General features: G+C 42.5%; 1 protein-coding gene across 1 annotated transcript in view; it reads left to right on the top strand.

The window, feature by feature from the left end:
• The first annotated feature begins 3,178 nt into the window (after positions 1-3,178).
• Positions 3,179-22,543, top strand: part of KLHL14 (kelch like family member 14) — a 92,511-nt gene continuing 73,146 nt past the window's right edge. Inside the window, exon 1 of the mRNA XM_045850464.1 lies at positions 3,179-4,156. Coding sequence (XP_045706420.1) covers positions 3,210-4,156 — 947 coding nt within the window. The 5' untranslated portion in view covers positions 3,179-3,209. The remainder of the gene's footprint in view (positions 4,157-22,543) is intronic.

Raw genomic sequence — 22,543 nt, 5'->3', positions numbered from 1 at the left:
AATATGTTTTCCCACAAGATCATGAAGCTTGAATAGTGCAGGGAAACATGTAAGGCAAGGGGCTCTCATCTATTCTGTCTACCAGTTCTGCTTCCCACCCCCATCTGTACACTCAGCCACTCACCTCAGAGACAACAGCTAGTGTCTTTCTTCCAAGTCAGACCCCACCCCCAACACCAAGACACTGTAAAGTGGCATCTTGGCATACTTTGACTCAGACGGTTTCTGCATTTCACAGTCGGGGGCGGGGGGGGGGGGGCTTGGAAGGGAAAAGCAGCATACCAATGTAGTGAAATCTGGAAACAACAGCATATATACAGACACAAAAAAAAGTTTGCATATTGCACAGAGCGCTTGAAGATCATAAATCTATGCATGAGAAAGATGTAGTGGAAATTTTGGGGGGGATTAGAGTTTATTTTTGTCATCTCTCTGAGACAGCTACTCATTCATCCAGATCACAGCTAAGAAAAAAGCTGGTCACAGAAATTAGCAGTTTCAGCTCAGCAGCGAAGTCGCCAGCCTGTGAAGGCAGAGAGAAATTGACTAATTAGCAATGCGCACTAAAACTTGACGGTTCTTTATAGAGAGAGAGAGAGAAGAGAGAGGGAGAGAGAGGGAGAGGGAGGGAGGGGGGCTCGCTTTTTCCCCTTCTTTCTTCCAAAGATGTTTGAAATCGCAGTCATTTACGCTCGACAATTTTTACAATAGCCTTGAGCCATAATTTTGCGAGTCTCTCCAGCATCCATCCCCCTGTACGGTCTCTCTCTACTGGCCAAGCACGACCGTTTCTCTCCCCAACCGTGGATTTCCTATTACTCTCGTTACGACTCACTGAGCCCCAGGCCCAAGGATAATGATGTGTTGTTTCTTGGTAGCATAATTTGTCACACGTACATTTTTTCTTCTTCTTCTCTTGCAGAAAGCTCTGCTCCCTCTCTCTCTCTCCCTCTCTCTCCCTCTCTCTTTCTCTCTTTTTCTCCCTCTCCTACATTTTCTTGCTGTTGCTAATTCATGGTGATCAAATGATGTACGACAAAATAAATTGTAAAGAGTGACTGCCTGGAGTTGAGAACCAGAAGGTGTTTTCCCCCTCCCAAGGAGAGAACAAACCTTTAAAAAGGAAGGACAATTGATTTTTGGGGGGGAGCGTAAGTGAGCCTTGACTTTGCAGCTGGTTGAAAGCAGGTAAGTTTCTGGCCTTGTGTCTGCCTTGTGTGTATTTTGTTGTCTTTTGGGTTGTTGGTGGGGGGAAGGGATGGGGGAGGGAGTCCTGGGGAGGGGGGCAGTTGTGTGCAAACGCTCATAAAGATTAAAACTATGGCAGGAAATAAGCAGATGGGGGGGAAAGGCAAAGGAGAACAAGAAGGAAGGGTAACAGGAAAGGATGGGGGGTGGGGTAAGGGGGGGAAGAGACAACGAAGCGGAGAGAGCGAGAGAGGTATGACCTGGTCCACTTAAACAGAGAGACTCTGGGAGATGTTTCAGGAAAGCCAGCGCTTTGGGGGCGAGTGTGGGGGGGTTGCTGCCGTGGGGGGCGGGGGGGAGCTCGAGGGAGGTTAGGGTCCACCTGGAACGGGATGTGAAGTGAGTGGAGAGGAGCCCAGTCCGGTGTAAATAGGAAGCGGGCGATCCAGGACTGGCGCCAGGCAGGGCAGTGTGAGCCGCAGTGGAAGGCGCAGGTCCGGCGGGATCCCTCGGAGCCGGGCGACGGCGGCGGATGTCCCCGGCTGGCGGGCGCGCGGGCGGGATGTGGGCAGAGGGTCCCTTTCTGCTCAACCCTAGAAGGTGCAATTACAGGTTAAGGACCTGGCACATCGATTTCTCCTAGCCTCCCCCATCCTGCCCTCCTTTGCCTAAATGTGGGCGGCTCAGACTTTTCACAGAAGTAGTTCCAGGGCCAGGGAAGTGGGGGTGCCCGAGTGGAGGGGGGGCGCTGGGGGCTATACCGAGGGGCTCGGAGGGAAACTGCGGTTGCAGCGATGGTGTTGATGGGATGCAGAGACCCTCAAGGAACTGCGTCCCCCGCCCCCCCATTAGACAGCCCCCTCCCCCAACACCTGCGTGTTAACTTTGAACTTCTCACAGTTATTGGAGTTAAAGCCACTGCGCCAGGTGCCCAGGAGGGAGGACCGTCTACCTGAATCCTTCCTGCCTCTCGCTCTAAATGCGCCCCAGTAACCCCACTTCCAGCTCCCCATCTTCCTCAGTGCTGCCCTGCGAGGGAAGGGGAGACACCCGTTTGAACTTCTGCGCCTTGAAATGCCGGAGGGCGGGGGAGAGGGGCTCGGGGGTTGGGGGCTGGAGGGAACCTCCTGTCAGGTTTAAAGGTGTCTCTGGAAAATTAGTAAAACTGAGTGGTGATGGGGAGACCAACAGTTTGCAAAGCAGAAAAGCAGGCAGGGCCGGGGTGAGGGAAATGAGCTAGAATTGATAAGGACAGCTCCCGCCTCTGCCGAGTCCACTGAGCTGGTCCTCACCGCGCTCCGCTGCACTTTCTCGGGAGAAGAAAGGGCTTTATCTGCTCCCTCAGACTATTAACCCAGGAGTTTCTCGGGGCAGCACGGATAATCGAAAGGGTTCCCAGCTTTTGGAGGGCTAAGAATCGCCCACCCGCACGCTTGTCGGGCCCCCGTTCCTACCCCCCAAAGCTGGACCAACTGCGAAACGCTAAGCGGTGGGCGCAAGTTGACCTGGAACCGCCTCCATCAGTCGCCTCTGCACTCTCGGGGCATCCCTGGCTCCCCACTCCCCGGCCTCTCCCTCCATCCGGCCCGGCATGGACACAAGCCCACGAGGCGTCTCGGCCTCAGCCGCCACTTTGCCGTCGCTGCGGCCACCGCTGTCGCTGCCAAGAGCCGAGCCGGGGCGGTTTTAGGAAAGTGAGGGACGAAGTGTGTGGGCGGTGGCGAGAGGAGTAGCCGAGAGCAGAACCAGCGTCCGGACCCCAGGCAGGGCCCTACGGGTAGCGCTCACGGATCCGGCGCCTTCAGACCTTCCCCCTAGGGTCGCACTGTCCTGAGGCGCGCTGGGCTGGAGCCAAGCTGAGCACTGATTGTTGTTCTTCGCCCTCCCCTCCCCTCCACACCCTTCCCCACCCCGGCCACACCCCACCCCCTCCACTACCCTGCTCCTCTCTCTCCCATCCCCCACCCCTGTCTGCCAGGCTGGAGGAGGGTTTAAAGCCAGGTGCGCCGAGTCAGCTCGCCATGTCCAGATCCGGGGACAGGACATCCACCTTCGACCCCAGCCACAGCGACAACCTGCTGCACGGCCTCAACCTGCTTTGGAGGAAGCAGCTGTTTTGCGACGTGACCCTGACGGCCCAGGGCCAGCAGTTCCACTGCCACAAGGCCGTGCTGGCCTCCTGCTCGCAGTACTTCCGATCTCTCTTCTCCAGCCACCCCCCTCTCGGGGGAGGGGTCGGCGGCCAGGACGGCCTGGGGGCCCCCAAGGACCAGCAGCCACAGCCGCAGCAGCAGCCGTCACAGCAACAGCAGCCGCCGCCACAGGAGGAGCCCGGGACTCCTTCCTCCTCCCCCGACGACAAGCTGCTGACCAGCCCCCGGGCCATCAACAACCTGGTGCTGCAGGGCTGCTCGTCCATTGGGCTGCGCCTGGTGCTCGAGTACCTCTACACGGCCAACGTGACCCTCTCCCTGGACACGGTGGAGGAGGTGCTGTCGGTCAGCAAGATCTTGCACATCCCCCAGGTCACCAAGCTCTGCGTGCAGTTCCTCAACGACCAGATCTCGGTGCAGAACTACAAGCAGGTGTGCAAGATCGCAGCGCTGCACGGCCTGGAGGAGACCAAGAAGCTGGCCAACAAGTACCTGGTGGAAGATGTGCTGCTGCTCAACTTCGAGGAGATGCGCGCCCTGCTGGACTCGCTGCCGCCCCCCGTGGAGTCGGAGCTGGCGCTTTTCCAGATGTCCGTGCTGTGGCTGGAGCACGACCGCGAGACCCGCATGCAGTACGCGCCCGACCTCATGAAGCGCCTCCGCTTCGCACTCATCCCTGCCCCGGAGCTGGTGGAGCGGGTCCAGTCAGTAGATTTCATGCGCACGGACCCCGTCTGCCAGAAGCTGCTGCTGGACGCCATGAACTACCACCTGATGCCCTTCAGGCAGCACTGCAGGCAGAGCCTGGCCAGCAGGTAGGAGACCACAAAGAAGAGAGCTGGGGTGGAGGTGGAGGGAGAGGCCGGAGGGAGGGGAAGGGGTAGGGAAGAGGAGGGAGATGGGTAGCCTGGGCTGGCGGTTTAGGCAGGCTGAAAACAAACGTAAACAAACAATTCAGACTGTGTGGGGGAAAGTTGATGTCTTAGTCTCTGAAAGGTCAACAGAGAACAGGTCTATAATAGCATCCCTAAGCACTAGAAAGCCCATATTCTCAATATCCTCAGAGCCGGAAATGTGGGACTTGTGGACAGAAATTGACAGACAAGTGGGGCCAAAGGCCAGGGCAGTTAGAAGTGCAGTTGTGGAATCCTCTGTGTCCAGTCCTCCCTCCAAATCAAAATGAGATTGCTTAAGGAAGTGGACTCTGCCTGGAGAAGTCCCCCACCCCTTCACCTCTTTTCCTGCCTTGGGTGCCTCAGGCCAGCAGAAGTGCCTGGTGTGCTCAGAGAAGAAAGCTTTAATTCTGTCAGGAGTTCAAGTTGTTTTCTTGGGGGGGGAGGGATGGTTTAGTGCATGGGGTTAGTCCCCTTTGGAGGTAGAGTTCCAAAATGCTTTGTCTATTAGGGTCTCCACTGGAAATTGTGGCATCACATACCCCAGCAAACTTTTCTGTCTTATGGGAAGCCTTTCCTTTCACTTTCAAAGTAGAGCAAAGCCAGAGGTTTCAGGGTATCAGAGTGAATCATGCCTGCTGGCTCCCATCTCAAAGGGAGCAAGTTGAAAATTAGGGGGAGGGGGGCCATCTAGCTTCTTAGTTCTGTGCGCCTGCTCAGAAGTCACAAAGAAGTTGGGGAGTTGTTATTGTGGTTGTTGTTGTTATTTGGAAACATTCTCTTGTGTGCATTGCAAATAGGATTTCAGGTCAAAGGGGAAGGAGAAAGGATGCATTTAAAAATGCTGCTGAGATTTTTAAACAAGAAAAAGACTATAGGATTTAACCATTGTGTTTTACTGGCTCCAATTTTAAAACCCTTTTCAAGGAGCCCAAGAATAAGGTTGCTTTCTCTTTTTAGAAAAAAGAAGCAGTATATTTTCAGTTTCTCATGATAAGATATTACGATTGCAGAGGCCAGACAGGCTACCTCAGGCTAATCCACTGAAGTGTTTCGTGAGAAGTTACATGGTTTAAAATTCCATGATGGCATTTTCCCACTCAGAAGGATGCCAAAACGATTGGGTCCACCCTGTGCAGCCTTGTGGAACTAAATGTTTATTTTTCCCGTCGTGATGTTTCCACCAGTCCCAGATGACTAAACTTTCAAGAAATGGAAGATATTCTCTATAGCTGCCTAGGCAGCACTGGTGTTCAGGTGAGGCCCACAGGAGGCATGAGAAACCTCTAACTTAGGAACCTTGTAAGTTGATTTTTGCTAATATTTGCAAGAGCTGAGTTAATAATTTGTGGTGCCAAAAGATGATGGTAAGACAATAGCACAAGCAAGAACCCCTGTGGGCTTGAATAGTGAACACAGAGTCCAAGTGAGAACAAGAATGTGGAATGTGTATTTATTTTATAAGGATTTTTCATTTATCTAGAGCTTACCATCAAAAGCTTACCATCAAAATGGTAAGCTTAGTGTGATGGGCAGATGTCACCACACAATGGGCATTGATGATTAATATTCTGTTATTTAGCCTTTATAACTTCTAAATGACCTACAAGTATGCTTCAGTTAGCACAGGAAATACATACTGAGGATTCAGACAACATAGTTGTAGTCCTGGACATACATTTATTCCTATTTTTAAAAATATGTATTATCTAGTATAAATTCAAAAACCCCGAAGGATGATAAAATTAAGATTTAACTTGTTTTAAGAGTAATATTTGGAAATGAGCATTATAAATTTGATCCAATAAATAATTTCTGAAGCACTCCGTGTACTTGTATCAAATAGGTATGTCTTAGGGTTCAATGTTAGAAGAGTTGACTTTCAAAATGGAAAATCTATTTCCACCTTAGTCTGGATTCAGCACACCAGCTGGGGCCTGCTGGCTCTGTCCTGGTGGAAGGCTGAGATGCCAGGCTGCCCGGCCCTGTGATGACGCCTTCCAGCTTCACTGGGCCGTGTCATTTAAAGGATAGGTACTGGTGTCTAACCACTGAATGCGTACAAGTGTCATGGATGCTGCAAGAATCTGATACCTCTGTGTAGGAGGAAACTGTATTTTCCTTTAAAAGCAGAAGACTCAGAAAATAGTTCATTGTTGATCTCAAATTAACATAATTTAGGTTTTGTTACGGTATTGATAACTATAGTAATTTAATTTGTACGTACTAATGACATTATTCTAATGTTAATTCACAGAAAGAATGCAAGAATGATCATCAAGTTCTTAACTTTAATGTAGCAATCAATAGCTTTATATCAGACTATTATTATAGTATCAGCATAATGTAGAAATGTTCTTCCAGCCTTACATGTGATTCAACAGAGAGATAAATGTGTTAAACAATTGTTTTTGCAATTGCATCACTTTTACTGAAGACAGTTGAATGGAAAGGCATTCATTACATTTATTACTTTTTGTCCACCTGTAGTTCTTAAAGTCTAAATATAAAAAAGTTCCTCAAATTCAGAAGAGGGGTTGGAAAATTAAAATTGAACAGTCAGTTGAAATAAGAACAACATATAAACAACAGAATAACTTCAAAGAAAATTTACTTGTTAAGAATATGTTATCTATAGGAAGTGGGCCTATTAATGTAACAAAATTTAACCATGTTTATAAGTATTATTAAATAATGTTCAATTTTTATTAAGTCCAAAAAGAAAAAGCAACACAATTGATAAAGACTTTATAAATACCCAAATTAATTTTTAATTTTTGCTCTAGTGGCTTCATTGTTTTCTAAGTATGTCATTTATGCTCAGATTCATATTTTATTTTAGCAGACTAAGCATTAATGATAATAAATTTAAAATAAGAGACTTATTTTCATATATTCAAATATATACATAACTAATTTAAAGCAACAAGACATAAGTAGACAAAAAGTAAAATATTTTGAAGTATTGTTTCTTTGTTATTATTGTTTTGTTTTATTGCAAGAAATGTGAAACTTAAGAAATAAGTTCTTGAAAAAGTTTTGGAAAAGTCATTAAGAATTTCTAAAGCATGAAAATTTAATTTAATAAAGGGACGTGACATGTAATATTTAGAACATTAAAACGTAAACATCAGAAGACGTGATAGTCTAAGTTTATCTTAAATAACCCAAAGTTTCTTTTCAATTTGTATTTTTCTAATTTTAATTCATAATTTAGTAATTGTCCCAAATAAATCAAATTGGACTGGAATAATTACATTTTCTTTTATATTTCCATCACATCTCACACAGTGTACCAGTTAAATAAATGCTTATTGAAAGCTGAAGGAGTTAAGATTATAAAATGAAAAAGCCTCAGCACTGCACTTCACCAATATCATTCTCAATCTATGTTACTATTGTACATGACAAAAATCCATTGAACCTCCTCCAGGAAAACACCTGTAGTAGAAATGCATTCATGAGAATGATTACATTTTTAAAACATTTAACAACCAGCTGTTACAGTCCCATGTAGAGTTCTGTATTAGAATATAGTTTTTAAGATATTATATTTTATAGAAGGTAGACGACTACCTTATAAAGATTTCACTTTCTACAAAACATAGCCTACTTAAAGATTTCACATAAATTAATGTAAAAATCTATTTAAACATCAGGAGTACTAATTATCTATTTGCTAAAAGGACCTGCAATTATTAAAAAGCCATTAGATTTTCTAACACAGTTTTATTTCTGTCTTGGGTGTTTAGAAAGTGTTGCTCTAAATGTAATACAATATTTTCTATTGGCTCTCTTTCTCAGAACTGAATAACAACCTTAACAAAACAAACTAATCTTGTATCTAGGTATTCTCTAAATTGTTACTTCACTTTATACCAATTTGATACCCTCACATTAGAAGTTGTTAGGTAGTTAGATTTTCTTTCAGAACTTACTCAACCATTCAGAATACAATTTGTTTACTATATGAAACAGGACCATTGATTACAAAATTATCTCCTATACCACAGGTACAGGAGACAAATAGTTATATCCTACAATCAAAAGGCAATTAGAGTAGATATTAATGCATTGTGTTGGCAAGGAGGACATACTGACAAAAGTGGACATGTTCACATTTTAATTTTGCTTGTATTTTCCCCATATTTAGGAACATGTGGAGGTTTACTTATTATCTTAGGTAATTTCTAAGTATCTCAATTTTCCTGACATAAAAATGTACTAAAAAATGTTACTTTATTTAGAACAGCTATACTTCATACCAGGTAATATTATAAGTATTTTATACATTAACTCATTTAAGGCTCATAATAGTTCTACGTGATGGGTACCATCATAAGCTTCATTCTGTAGATGGGAAGACTTGTGCACAGAGAAGTTAAGCATTTTGTCAATAATTGCACAGCTGCTAAGTAGTGGAGCCGAAATCTGAGTCCAGGGAGTGTGGCTCCTGAGTCTCTGTTCTCATCCAAGGTGTTCTGCTTCTTACTATGCTTCTCTCAGTGCTAGGATATAATCTGGTGATTGTTCTTAGAGTTATATATAGACTTAAGACTTTCTTTTTAAAAAGAAACTTGTGAGGGTTAAATATTAATATATATGGCTTTAGAAGAAGTTAAGGAGAGGTATTGTTCTAAGCCTGGGGCTGACACTTTTTTTTCCTGTAAAAGGCCAAATAGTAATTATTTGGGGCCTGCAGAGGGTGGGGGGAGGCAGGTTATCACACAATCTCTGTTGTAACCACTCATCCCTTGTAGTACAAAAGCAGCCATGGAAATACATTAATGAATGGACATGGCTGGGTGACAATAAAATGTCATTTGTGTACACAAAATTTCATGTACGTTTCACATGTCATGAAGCACTAGTCCCCTTTTGATATTTTTTAACCATTTAAGAATGTGAAAACCATCCTCTCTGTGTGGGCTGCACAAAAACAGGAGGCAGGCTGGATTTTTTTCCCATTTTTTTCAAAGTTTGCTAACCCCCATTCTTGGCACTTGGGAGCCATCACTAAACAAAATGGACACAAAATTTTGTCCTTTTTCTAGTGGAAAGGGTCCCAGTGATCTTTTTCCGTACACTTGGAGAGAATTCATGGCTAAATAATTCTACCCTGCCAAGTTAGAATTTCAACTTCCTATAATAAGACTTAAAAATTTAAATAGTAATTTCAGGGAAGTAAATAGTGATTAATTAAAAACAGTGAATGAGTTACTAATTTTTTCAAGCATATAGATGCTTGGATATAGAACCAAGTATAATAGATTGGTCATTATTCAGAAGAGGGTTAAATATTATTTCCATGGTATTTTAATAATTTCTAATTGGAAATTAGAGTAGCCAGGTACATTTTACACACCACTCTCTTTGATTGACATGCATATATTCAGCAAACTAATCTAAGCATATAAATGAACATGTGAACAATTATTTTTCTAAATGCCAACCTGTATTTCCAGCTGCTTTGATCAAAGGGCATGTGTTGTCAGCACTGCTGCCCTCTGAGTGAGTCAGCTGGGCTGAGTACAATGTGACTGTAGGAGCTCTCTGCTTTGTCCCAAGGGGTAACTCTGGAGGGGCACTCATGCTGTTGTGGGTTTGGCCTGTGTGTTTACTCCCCCACTAGACAGTGACTGCTCCGAATATTTCTAATGAAAGCACTTTACTCCCTGCCTGAATATGACCCCAAAATATGAGTTCAATACGAATTGGAATTTGTCTTAAATACAACTGAGCTCCACACTGTAGGACCTGGCTCAGCTCAGTGTGAGAGGTGAGCTGAAATTCTTTCTCACTGTTCTGCCATAATTAGTTATTAGTTCTGTGATTCAGGGGTTAAATAACGAGATTGCTGAGTTTTGTCCCTATGATATGGACTTGCTGAAAAATAGAATGGGCCAATATGTTTTAAATAAATCAATAAAAATAAGAACTTTCCATTTAACCACAGAAAAAAATGATTGTGAAAATAAAACAAAGCAAAACAAAGCCTTGAAACTTTGATATAAACCCAAAGATTCTTGCCCCCACCCCTAGATTTCTGCACACTGCAGAGCTAGAGTGATACCAACTTTGCTTCTGCCAGGGCAGCAGAAAGCTATTTGTGTGCGTGACACTTCCAGGTGATGGATACAACAGGTAGCAGCCAGAATTACCAAAATGCCTGTGTATTCTAATAATATAAAACAAAATTATTCTAATTGGAAATTTATTCTGTATCTATTTTGTTTCAAGAAAGCCATTTTAACAATTGTGCCATAAATGTTTATACCTTCTGTTTATGTTATTCATTTAGAATTTTAGAAAATATATTTATTGTCATGTCCTTTCCATTAACTTCCAAAAGACTTCCTGATGCACGAGTTACTGATGACTGCTTTAAGGCAAACAAATAAACACTATTATGATGGGGGCAGGAGAGGGAGCTAACCAGGGAAAGGACTCTCAGTTGTAATGTAGATGACACAGTGAATATGTCCATTTTACTGTAAACATCAGAATTAATATTAGTGAAAACAGAGTTAGAACTATTTGCATTATTAGAGGCAGAAAGATACTAGACTTAAATCCACAATAGTAAAGAAATGAAAATAGCAATTATTTATAATGTGAAGAAAGAAAATAAATCACAGGAAAATGAAAAGAGAAGAAAAACAGGCAGTAATGAAAAGGCAAAAAAATATAGGAATTCAAAGAAATTATTAAGAGAGAAGCAATCTGAAAAAGAAAAAGAAATAGTACTTAAAGAAAGATGGGCAAAGAAGTTCTCAAAGTTGGAGAGCAGGTGTTCAATATTTGTTGGACAAATAATTACAAATTTAGAAGCATTTAAATCACAAAATACCCAGCTTTTATAATTTAGAGTTAAACATAGAATTCTGTTAAAAGGAAAACACCATCCTCAAAAGAATGAAGTGTTTCCAAAAGAAAAAAAAGGTCAATCATGGTAACTTCATTCCTATAATTTGATTCAGTTCAATGATTATGTATTTGTAATATTAGTTAATCAAGGCATTTAATAGGAAGCTCTTTGTTCTTGAGCTGAATGCAGTATTTTCAAAAGTGTCAAGGTTCGAAGTGGACAGCCTATTATGCCAACAAGAGGAAATGAAAATATTACTACATTCTTTGTAAAATCATCTTAATTCCCAGTGTAATTGGAACTGAGAGCAAAACTGAGTAAAAGGGCACCTTCGCAACCTTGCGCAGTTTTTCTAAACCTGTACCCATGACCGCGTCATGCCTGCAGTGGGAGCTTTGAGATGATGATGCGCTGCAATTTGTCACTAACAAGAAGTTCTGCTATTGAATAGCCCCCAAATTTGTACTGAGCATGTCTAATGCTCCAAGCCCTGTGTTAGGTTCTGAGATACAGAGTTGAGTAAGACAGACACGTTCCTGACTTCCTGTAGTTTACAGTGTAGGAAAAAAGGGGAAGTAATTACACAAGTCAACCAGAGTGGTAACACATGCTGTAGATTAGAAACAAGCGATGTGCTAGGAGACAGTAAGTGCCGCTGCAGAGTGCTGCGACCTTGTCAGAGTGGCCAAAGACTTTCTCTCCAGAAGAGGTTAAGATGAGCCTTGAAAGATGAGATATCCAAACAATGGGTCTAGGGGGGAGACAGCATACGCAGCTGGGGAAAGCCCAAGCCAAGAGACCAGAACATACATGAGCATCTAGACAGAAAAGAGTTTGGTGCATTCCAGGAACTGAAAGGAGGCACATGTGGTTAGAGATTGAGCAGCAAGTATTGTCCAAATCATGGAGTAATTTGTAGGCTCTGCTAAGGATTACCCCTTCCATAGACGAATTCCCTACTGCAAAATTCAGCATGTTTTTTACCTTCAGAATCATAAACCTAAATGTATGTTGTACCTCCACGTTTCACTGAGTCCCACATCAGTGAAATGGGTTAGTTATAGTTCTACTCACTGGCATTTTGCTAACAATCAGCTGAGATAAAGAAAAATCAAAATAAACAGAAGATGCTCTTTAAAATTAATTTGTTATTAATTTTAAAAGATGCATTAAGCAAAGTGGACCTGAATTCACATTTTGCAATCAAAGAAAATTGTGAACATAGCTGGGATTCCACTGATAGCACAAAATTCATAAAACCAGGAGAATGGGGTTGAAAGGATCCCAAAGGTGACCACAAGGGCATCAGAAGGAAGTAGGAAAATTAGAATTTCTCACTGCTATCTGCAATTTATATTTAATTCTTTAAAAAGAAAGCGATGGCCTTTTTAGCTATTCAAGTCTTCCAATTCATTCCTTTCATAGAAGAGAGAACCTCTTCTTTTTAATCTCATTAACTCAAGCTTCGAGGTTTCCTTTGCTGCTGCTCCCAGAGCCTCCCACGGACGTGTGCCTGGGTCTCTGCTCCCAGCGCGCCTGCCAGCGGGCTGGTAAATTGCCCCTGCCCAGGGACTCCGAACTTCCGCAGCTCAGCTGGGCCACCGTATGGAGACTGGCGCACTGGAGGCTGCAGGGAAGTGAACTGAAGAATCACAGTCGGTTTCACTTCCCCGCCTTATGTGCCTTCAGGTGCCTCTGAAGACAGACGAGGCCAGTGAAATGGAGAAAAGGAGAAAGAAAGCACTGATATTAAAGAAGAAAGAGTCCTTTAAAATGTAGAAGCATTGTTGGAAAATGTGGAGAGATGGATGTGTGTGTATCCACAACCAACATGCATATCGTTGGGTTCCACCTTCAAATGTTCTGTACAGTGACTTCTGAGATGTGTTTTTATAGATAAAGGTCTATTTTGTGTGTGAGGATGGATGTGGAACAGTCATCGATTTCACAGTCTGGCACCGAGTGAGAAATTATTGGGTTGGGAAGGTCATTTTCTTTTTGCCAAAAATGAAAATAGTCATATTTATAAATCCTGCTTAGAACAAAGCAGCAGGCCACTGTCTGGTCCTGATTTTTAGCACCCTTCAAAATCAACCACATCAGACATCACAGGCAATGGAAGAGATTAGGAGAGAGAATGCATAATCTATGTGAGTCAGAAAGGGAAACTTTAACGAAAAAATTCCATTGTTTTAAAGATACACACTAGGACCTCAGCACTTTTTACCTCACAGGCATTAACAAGGGCTCATCAATACTACGAGGGATCCGGCCAATATTGGTGTATTAGAGAGGCAGAAGTGTGTGCCTCGTAGCGCAGACCAATTTAGTGGATTGGTTACTATGACAACTGTACCACTATTGTCAGTGGCAATTCCTGTAATCTCCCTGTTTTAAGGTTTTCACAAGTGATCACTCCAAAATGACATTTGTAGGCAGGCACTACAAAGTAAAGCTAGTAGATATAGATATAAATATAGATACAAATATAGATATATGAATGAGAGGGAGAATATGACATAATAAGAAGTACAAATAAAAAGGTTATTTTATAATGCAAATATCTTAAACAGTTCTACTGCATAGAAATTGAGACCTAACAGTCAGACAGATGCAGGTCAAACCCCATCTTGACCACTTACAAGCCGGCTTTCCTTTGGTAATTTATTAGCCTCTTTTCGGTTTTCAGACTGCTCACCTATAAAATGTACATAATAATACCCACCTCATTTAGACAATTCTGAAGAATGGAAAGATTTCTGTATAACACATCATAGTGCCTGGATGTGAGTACTTGATCAATAGTTTTTATTTTTGGAGGAATGGTTCTGTTTATATATAATTGCCTTTCTGTTCACTTGTGAAGACTCCCGATTCCATACAGCATGTTCATTCTAGAGCTGGATCCCCACAGCTCCAGTCCCACGTGCTGATCTAACAGGCAGAACGTTTCTGCGGACAGCATCCGTCTGACCCACCTGTGACCAGTGCTGCAGTCTGTTCCGTCCTCTTGGTTTACCCCCATCAGCAACTGGGAAAGTTAGAAAAACCCCGGTGGATTCAGAGTAAACACTTTATTGAGATAGAATTTGTATCCCATTCAATTCACTCATTTAAACTGTATAATCTAATGGTTTTAGTATATTCACAGTTATATAGCCATGACCACAATTAATTTTAGACCATTTTTATCACCTCCCAAAAGGCCCCATACCTGTAAGCAATCAGCCTCCATTTCCCCCACCCCAACACCCACAGCCCTAGGCGACCACTAATCTACTTTCTGTCTCCACAGATCCATAGATTTGCTTGTTCTGTAAATGTCATATAAATGGAAGCATACAATATGTGGTATTTCAACTGACATCTTTCATGTAGCTTAATGTTTTTAAAGTTCATCCATGTGGTAGCCTGGAGCACTTCATTCCTTTTTATGGCTAACCAGTATTCAACTGTATGGATATACCACATTTTCCTTATTCATCGGTGTTGGACATTTGGATTGTTTCCACTTTTTGCTATTATGAATAATGCTGCTGTGAACTTTCACGTACAAGTTCTCGTGGGCATATACCTAGAAATGGAATTGCTGTGTCGTGTGTTGTATAGTTAATACTAAACAAATGTTTAAGCTTTTGAGGATTATTTTCCAAAGCAGCTGCACCATCGTGCATTCTCACCAGCAGTATGCAAATGTTCTGATTTCTCCATATCCTCCACATCTCTACCACCCTTATTATCAGTCTTTTAGACTGTAGCTACATTAATGGGTATGAAGTGTTATCTCACTGTGGTTTGCATTTCACTGATGACTAGTGATGTTGAGCATCTCTTCATATGTTTATTGGCCACTTTTATTTAGTTATTTAGAAAAAAATGTATATTTAAAATCTTTGGGTTTTTTTCTGTTGGGGTGTTGGGGTTTTGGGGGCAGTTTTTGGTCTGTTTTTTTTTATTGAGTTGTGAGAGCCTTTAGAGCATGTTTAGTGGGGTTTCTTGTGGTTCCTAGATTGCAGCCAGGGCCACCTTCTGCAGGAATCAGCGGTTCCATTTGACAAAAATGAAAATGCATATAGATGTACACTGGAAAATTCTCTAGATACCTTTATATGGCACATATGCCTATTATTAAAAATGTTGGTGTTTGGTGGTTGATTTTGCTGTCATTTGCTTTCTTTATGTGATTATTTGGGCTTTATTCTGAGTTAGGCATTTATTTCTTAAGTGATAGTCTGGACTTGGTAGAGCAAATCTTTTACTCAAAGAAAAAATAACCATTAAGCTATTTGCCTAAATTTTCTTAAAGGCACATAAGGAAATTTTTATTCAAACTATGTTTATACAACAGTTATTTTAGGGAAATGAGATAAAACACTTTGACTGCCAAGACAGTGATTACTCATAAGAATCATTGCACAATAAGAAGAATATGTAAAAAAAAAGCAAACCTAAGGACAGACAGCCTCAGTTGAAGAGAATGCAGTGTCCCTTATGGGGTCCAGCAGGAAGCAGCCCGGCCCAGGAGTTTCATTCACAGCTGAGATTCAGCTGAGGCCTCCACTTCACACATCACCTGGGCAATTTCTGACATGGAAAAGCTAATCATGATCATAGCTTGTCCAGTTTCATCTTCCTTTGTTATAGCCTCCTTGGGATTCTCCTTAGAGACAACAAAAAAAAATACCTGCAGCTCTGGATAAGAAATTACTTTACTACTCTTAGTAGGTCAGGCACTGTTACTTCACTATTACTTTGAGTGTGTGAATATGGAAGAATATTTAGCAAACCATTTTCTAAGCTTAATGTTTATGCTTCTGGATGGAACAATTTCTATTTGGATTATGGATCTCTTTGAACAATTAAATTCTTGCTCTCTGTTACAAGATTTGCTTCTCTATAACAACAATGACTTCAGGCTATCATCATAGATCTGAGTGCAAAATGGTACAAATTTTAATGTAAATCTTTTTTATCTGGATATTCCAGGGGTCAAAATGTGACCAAAGTACCTGATAATTTTATAGTGTTGAGTATGCACTACCAGCAGATCCCAAGAAAGCAGATAACCTCTCTAAATTAGTCTTATGCGTGTGTATGTGTCTGTATGGAAAGCAAGCATCTTCCCTTGGCAGAAGTTTTGGTGACACAAAGGAGGTAGCTCATTTTAGGCAGTCACTTCAGAACCCCTAGAGGCCTAACAAACTTCAACTGTCACTCATTCTTACATTCAAAATTGGGGGGGAGGGGGGAAGCAAACAAAGCAAAACTGAAATATTAACCACTCAAATGCACTCAAATAAATTCAAGGTTTGTGATTTCTCCAGAGCTAGGAAGCAGCCAACTAAATCAGCCCCAAGTAGTGTAAGTAGAAATCCATTCCAAGGAAAGGCACCCCTTGCACAGGAAGGAGCCCATTAAACCTTCCATCAGCTTAGTCAAACTGAGAGCTCAGGTTCCATAAAACAATAGTCTTTGTGATCTAAAAGAACCTCACCACAGAAAGATGTTTCTGGAGAATGCTTCACATGTTTTATGGCAAGGAAATTTTAGAGTCTCAGAACATAAGAAACATTGAACATTTCTGAAAGCACAAGGAAATGTATGTCTATAGCCTTATAGACACTAATTAAAGTCTGCCACAAAAGCTTATGCAAAACACTTCTCTCCACTTAGCTGTATCTGTGCTGTCCTTCCTCGTTGCCCTTCCTCCACTGGAACATTGCTACCCATTAACATTTACTATATGTGCACAGTAGCTGCACACCAAACAGAAGTAGATCAGGAACCTGCTTCCTCATTTCCTAATTCCCCATACAGAGGGTAGTTGGTAGACTGCTATAAAGCATAGCTGTTGTGGAGTGAAAATTAGGAAGCCCCTTTCTCAAGGCAATCATGTGAATTTGGCCATAGAAGCTCTTTATCAAATGTCAATTCCCACAAGTGGGTGTGAGGCTCAAAGGTCCTCAATTCTCACAAGTGGTGTGAGACTCATGCCCTGCGTTCCTCTTGATTGGACAGTTTTGTTAAAAAGGGCTGTATTAGACTTCTTGAGCTGCCATAACGGAATAACACACACTGGGCAGATTAAACAACAGAAACTTGTTTTGTCACAGTTCCAGAGGCTAGAAGTCCAAGATCAAAGTGCCAGCATGGTTGGTTTCTGGTGATGCCTTTTTTCCTGGCTTGTTGATAACCACCTTCTTGCTGTGTCTTCACATGCCCTTCCCTCTGTGTGCACAAGGGTGGGGGGAGAGAGAGAGAGAGAGAGAGAGAGAGAGAGAGAGAGAGATCGATTTGTTGCTCCACCTATTTATGCGTTCATTGGCTGACTCTTGCTTGTGCCTTGGTCCAGGATTGAACCCACAACCTTGACATATCTGGATGATGATGCTCCAACTGACTGAACTACCTGGCCAGGGCCACTTCTTTTTCTTACAAGGACACTAGTCTTAAAGGATTTGGACCCCACCCTGATAACCTCATTTAAACTTAATTACCTTGTAATGGGGGTTAGGGTTTCAACCCATGAATTGGGGGTGGAGACACAATTTAGTTCATAACTAGGGTCAAGAATAAGACTTAAGGAAATAGAAAATAAGTTAGGGAAGCTAAGAAATGTTGCTTTCCAACTAGCTTTATACAAGCAAAGCTATATGGGTAGTTGAGCAATTATCCAAGTCAGCAACATATTAATAGCTCTTCCAGTAATACAAAGCTGGAAGAGAAAAAAAAACGCAGGTCCTCTTTCTTCCTCTGCAGAAAATCTCGCCTCAGTAGTTCTCTTAAGATTCAACCATAGAGTTTTTTTTCTTAAATAAAATATATCTTCCCCAGCCTTACTCCAGGGATTCTAAATAAATTGATCTGTAATGTGGGCCCAGGAACCTGCATATTTAAAAACATCCCAGGAGGTTTTGTTACCAGTGGTTTTTAAACCACACGTTGAAAATCATGGGGCTAAACAAATAATTGCTTGGTTTCCAATTTGCTACATATCTGTAGAAGATGGGGAGAAAAATACTGATAGTAGCTCATTGAAAGAAAAGCCTAATGAAAATTTGTTACACAATTTAAAAAATCTGAATAACTCACATAAAAAAGAACTGAGTCAGAGGGAAATTTACAGGAGTTACAAGACTCCAGGGATTTATTTCATGATGGTGAAATTTGGGTACCTAGCACTAGAGAATTTTCAGAATGATTCAAGCCATGCAGTATAGTGTCCACAATGCAGCTTCAAAGAATGCAGTAAATTTCCCCAGAATAATTTGTTTCTGCCTGTCAAAGATCTAATAATTGAAAAGGATTGTGTCATGGTTTGGCTGATTGGGTGGGTCTTGGAGCCTTCTGCACGTGTCCTTTGGAGATGATGGATATTGGAGGTTATCCTAGACCTTGCAGAGCGCTGGAGCTAAGGCTTACTTAGTTAGCCCCTCCAGGGTTGGTGAAGCAGCAAAGAACAGAAAGAACTAGCTCCCCGTGGGGAGGGAGAGGAAAAGGGGAGGAGGATGAGAGATTCCTATTTCACTCCCAGCAGCAGGGTGTCTCTAAGCTAGATCCCACAAGCCACACCTCATTGTCTCCACAGCACACACACACCCCAGGCCCGCCTCAGTCCCTCCTGTGTATCTATCCCAAAATCAGGGTAACCCTCTTCATTTATCTTAACCCCAGGATGATTCCATAGACTTATTCTTCTCCTAAAAACAAATTCTGGCCCATTTAGAAGCTATCAGCTGAAACTCCCTTCTGTGGAAGACAGTCACCAATTTGTTGCCATGAATATTCCAAGAGAAGCCTGGGGTAATCTATTCAGTTACTAACTAACTTTTCTCGCTGTACCCGTGCACGGCCCCTCCTGCCGCGACTCTCCCACTGGAAACAGCCTGCTTGCGAGGAGGCTGGCTCCGGCCCCTCAAACAAGCTTCCTCGTTTCCCACCAGAAATTTCTCCCTGAAGTTAGAGTAACAGACAAAATCAGTACCTAGACCATCAGGTGAGGTCTGGCCTTGCTTCCCCTCAGCATCATCCTGAATGGCTGAACTTCTTTCTTTGGAAGGTGTTTTTGTTAAAATACTCATTTTTACTGTTATGCCCTAGACACTCAGACAAGTAATTTGGGGGGAGGGGATGTTATATTCTAAATTTCAACTTTCAACATTATTCTATATTGTTGAGTCTTTCTGCATTTTTTTTCTTGTGCAGCAGGCATCAAAGTTTCCTTAGGTCAGGAAGTCACTCATCTCTTCACAATGCCAGCCAGATGGGAGGCAGAGAGAGCGAGCAGTCTCAATAATGAGATTGGTTCTCAGGAGGCAGCAGAGTCTCATAATTGGGCTTTATTAGGAGTTTAAGTGCAGGCATTACTTATGAGTTCATCACTAACATGAGAGTGATGCTTTATCTCCTTTTGCCACTAGGCCACCCAGAGCTGGAATGGCTATTTTGCGACAGGCTGCACAGACTCACTTCTCTCCTGAGCAAGGAGGAGCACTGGTTCTTATCACACAAACATTGCTGGTCCCCACTGGTTGGGTAGCAAGTTTACGTGCTAGTGAGCAGGGAGGCCCTGCATCCCACTTGCAGAAGGATTAGTCTAAGAGGTAATACTCGCCACATAACCTCCTCACAGGGGTGTGGGAAGGATTAATGAGATGCTATTTCCAATGCAGTTTATGCTTTTCCAAAGAAAGGCACCAAGTACTAGATATCAGAATTAGGGATTATATAGGTAACCAAGCAAAGAAGATATTCAGCCACTTCTAGTTACTAAAGGAAGCTTTATTTTGGGAGGTAGGGAAGGAGGAAAAAGCAGTGAGTAGGAAATTGGCCAGAAGCCATTGTCCCTCATGAAGCAAAGGACGAGGGGTGAAGTGTGAAAGGCTTTATACAGCATAAAGACAGACCCATTCTGGCCCTTGAAACTTATAATCTAAGTCTTTTGGAAAACTTACATTTCATGATTCAGATGAAGACCTTAAGACTGTTTTGTCATTTCTGTCTCTGCCATCGTCAGTCAGTCTGTAGGTTTGGTGCCCAGAGAAATGTGGCAAAAGCGTAGGTGAACTGCTGCATCCACATGCTGAAGGACACGGTGGTGTTCTGGAGTTAGTATACCTCAGGGAAGAACTGCGGAAGGCCCCTACCGGGGCTGGGCTGGGCTGAGGAGGAAGGGGAGGGAAGGTGGTTCATTCAAATGACTAGGTACAAAGCTACAGTAACTGAAGATGCTGATCTAATAGTCAGACATGTAAGGGGCAGAGTTGGAATTAACTAGGTTTTTAGAGGTTCAGATTTTAAAGTCCTAGTTTCTTTTATTTATTATAGTGAGCCTTCAACTATGGTTTACCTCCCACTGGTAGGTTATGAGACAGTTTCAGATGGTACATGAGAAAACTTTTTTAAAATTTATTTTAATAGTTTCGGTATTGCTATATTTTATTATGTTAATAGATTTTAACATGTATTAGACATAAAAATCAATCAACCCATGAAGCCCATGATTCATAAATATAATTGCTTAGGGCAAGATTGTCAGTACTGGTTGCACATGAAAATCATGCAGAAAGCTTTGAAAAAAACACCAATGATGGGTGTCACCCTACATCATTAAATCAGAGAGGTACCCTCATCCTAGATACATTTTCTGAAAGTTCTCTAAAGAGCAGCCAGCATTAGGAAACACAAGGGAAGACTGAGATTAAAGACTTCTTTAAGCAAGTAGTTTTAAATAAAATATTAAGTAAGCAATATAGATTATGGATATGGCAAATATAATGAGGAGCCTATATCGTGCTAAGAACTGAAATTCGGTAAACTTCCCTGTGCTGTGGGTGGCTCCTGTTCTATCAGGCAACACTGATCCCGAAGAACAAAGTGATAAACAGAAATATGCAATCAAAATGATGGATGTGGTGGTGTGGCAACAGCAAGACCGATTATTTGGCATGCTGGAGTAGGGATGAAAGACAGAGGGGTTTGGGGCAGGGCAGGTGGGAGCGGGTTAGGTTTGCGAGTTAGTCAATAAGACTGTCCATTCCCCAGTATGTTACCTTCTGACTCTTCCGCCCTGGAGTTCAGAAATGGGCCTTTTCCTCGTTCCCTTTTCCCTTCTGATACCACCTCCACCACCACACGTGCTGACTGGACCCTAAAACAAATGGGAAAAAAGGAAGGGTGATAAAGAATCTGTAATGGCATGTTCCTGGGTAGTCAGTCCCTGTGATTACAGGTGACTTGGACTCTTTTCACCAGCTCATTTTTTTATTTACCATTTCTCCAATCATACAGAAAGCACTTATTGCCTATCTACTATATTGCTTTTATGTGTAGTCAGAATTTTTCTCAGTGAACATGCATTATCTTTGTGATATGATCAAACAAATTCTTAAAATTACTTCATTTTAGCAAATTGAAGTAGTGCACGTGACTGACCACTCTCCAGTCTCAACACAGCCAGACTCCAGGTGGGAGAAATGTCAGGAGACAGGAACGAAGGCGTCTCCAGCCACGCCTGAGCATCGCGGGAGGGCTGTGTGGAAAAGCCCTGGAGATGCTTCCTCTGTAAAACAGAGGAAATGAAACCCATCCTGGTGAGCTGGAAAAGGTGCCCAGGACCTTTTCCCTCTATCCTTTCATCTGTTAAATGGGGATAATGATACTTCGTGTTTACCTACCTCCGAGAGGCATTATCAGGTCTATTTAAAGGCTCTTCCCATGAAAGCTGCTGTGTAATTACCAAGAACAACTATGATAAAGAAACCTAAATACAACAGCAAATCAGCTGGAACAAATTCTCAAGGGAGTTTTCTTCTCTGGAAAATTTTAAGAAAAGGGTAGCGGCTCTCCTCTGGGGACTTCGGGGGCCATTCTAGCTGGAAGTCTAGGGAAGGCTGCCCACTCTTCCACGTCTCCTCCTGGCCAACCACTCAGGGTCTCCTCTGCTTACTTTCCCCTGTGGTCTAAGCAGTTTCCATGTGAAGTTCCTCTTTCACATTTTTTCAGCCCCTCCCTCAGGAACTCTGATCCCTGAAAAGACCCCCAAGCAAGTCATGTACCTGTGAGAGAAAGAGAGAGAGACATAGGCAGAAGCAGAGAGAGAAGGGAGGTTGAAACTTGTATTTTATAGGTGGTAGGATATAGGGAATTTTTCAGTAGTTTTGGAAAAGGGGATTGGAGCTGGTCATGAATGTCCAGTTTTGCTGAAATTCGCCAGACAAAGTAGGTTGGGTCCATTAGACCGGAGCAGGAGTTCAGATGGCAAAGGCAGCGCCACAACGACAGCTCGGAGAGAGCCAGCCCAGCTGAACTGGGCTAGTGGGAGTGTGGTTGGGATGAAGAGACAGATTAGAGCCACACCACAGCTCTAGAATTCATGGCACTTAGTAAACATTAAATATAGCAAAAAAAAAAAAAAAAGGGAGAAGAGTCAAGATTACCAT

This window comes from Phyllostomus hastatus, unplaced genomic scaffold, assembly GCF_019186645.2.
Source record: "Phyllostomus hastatus isolate PE091 unplaced genomic scaffold, TTU_PhHast_1.1 phas_contig_80, whole genome shotgun sequence".
Taxonomy (NCBI): Eukaryota; Metazoa; Chordata; class Mammalia; order Chiroptera; family Phyllostomidae; genus Phyllostomus; species Phyllostomus hastatus.
Note: the sequence above shows the minus strand (reverse complement) of the source record. Positions and strands in the feature narration are given on the sequence as shown.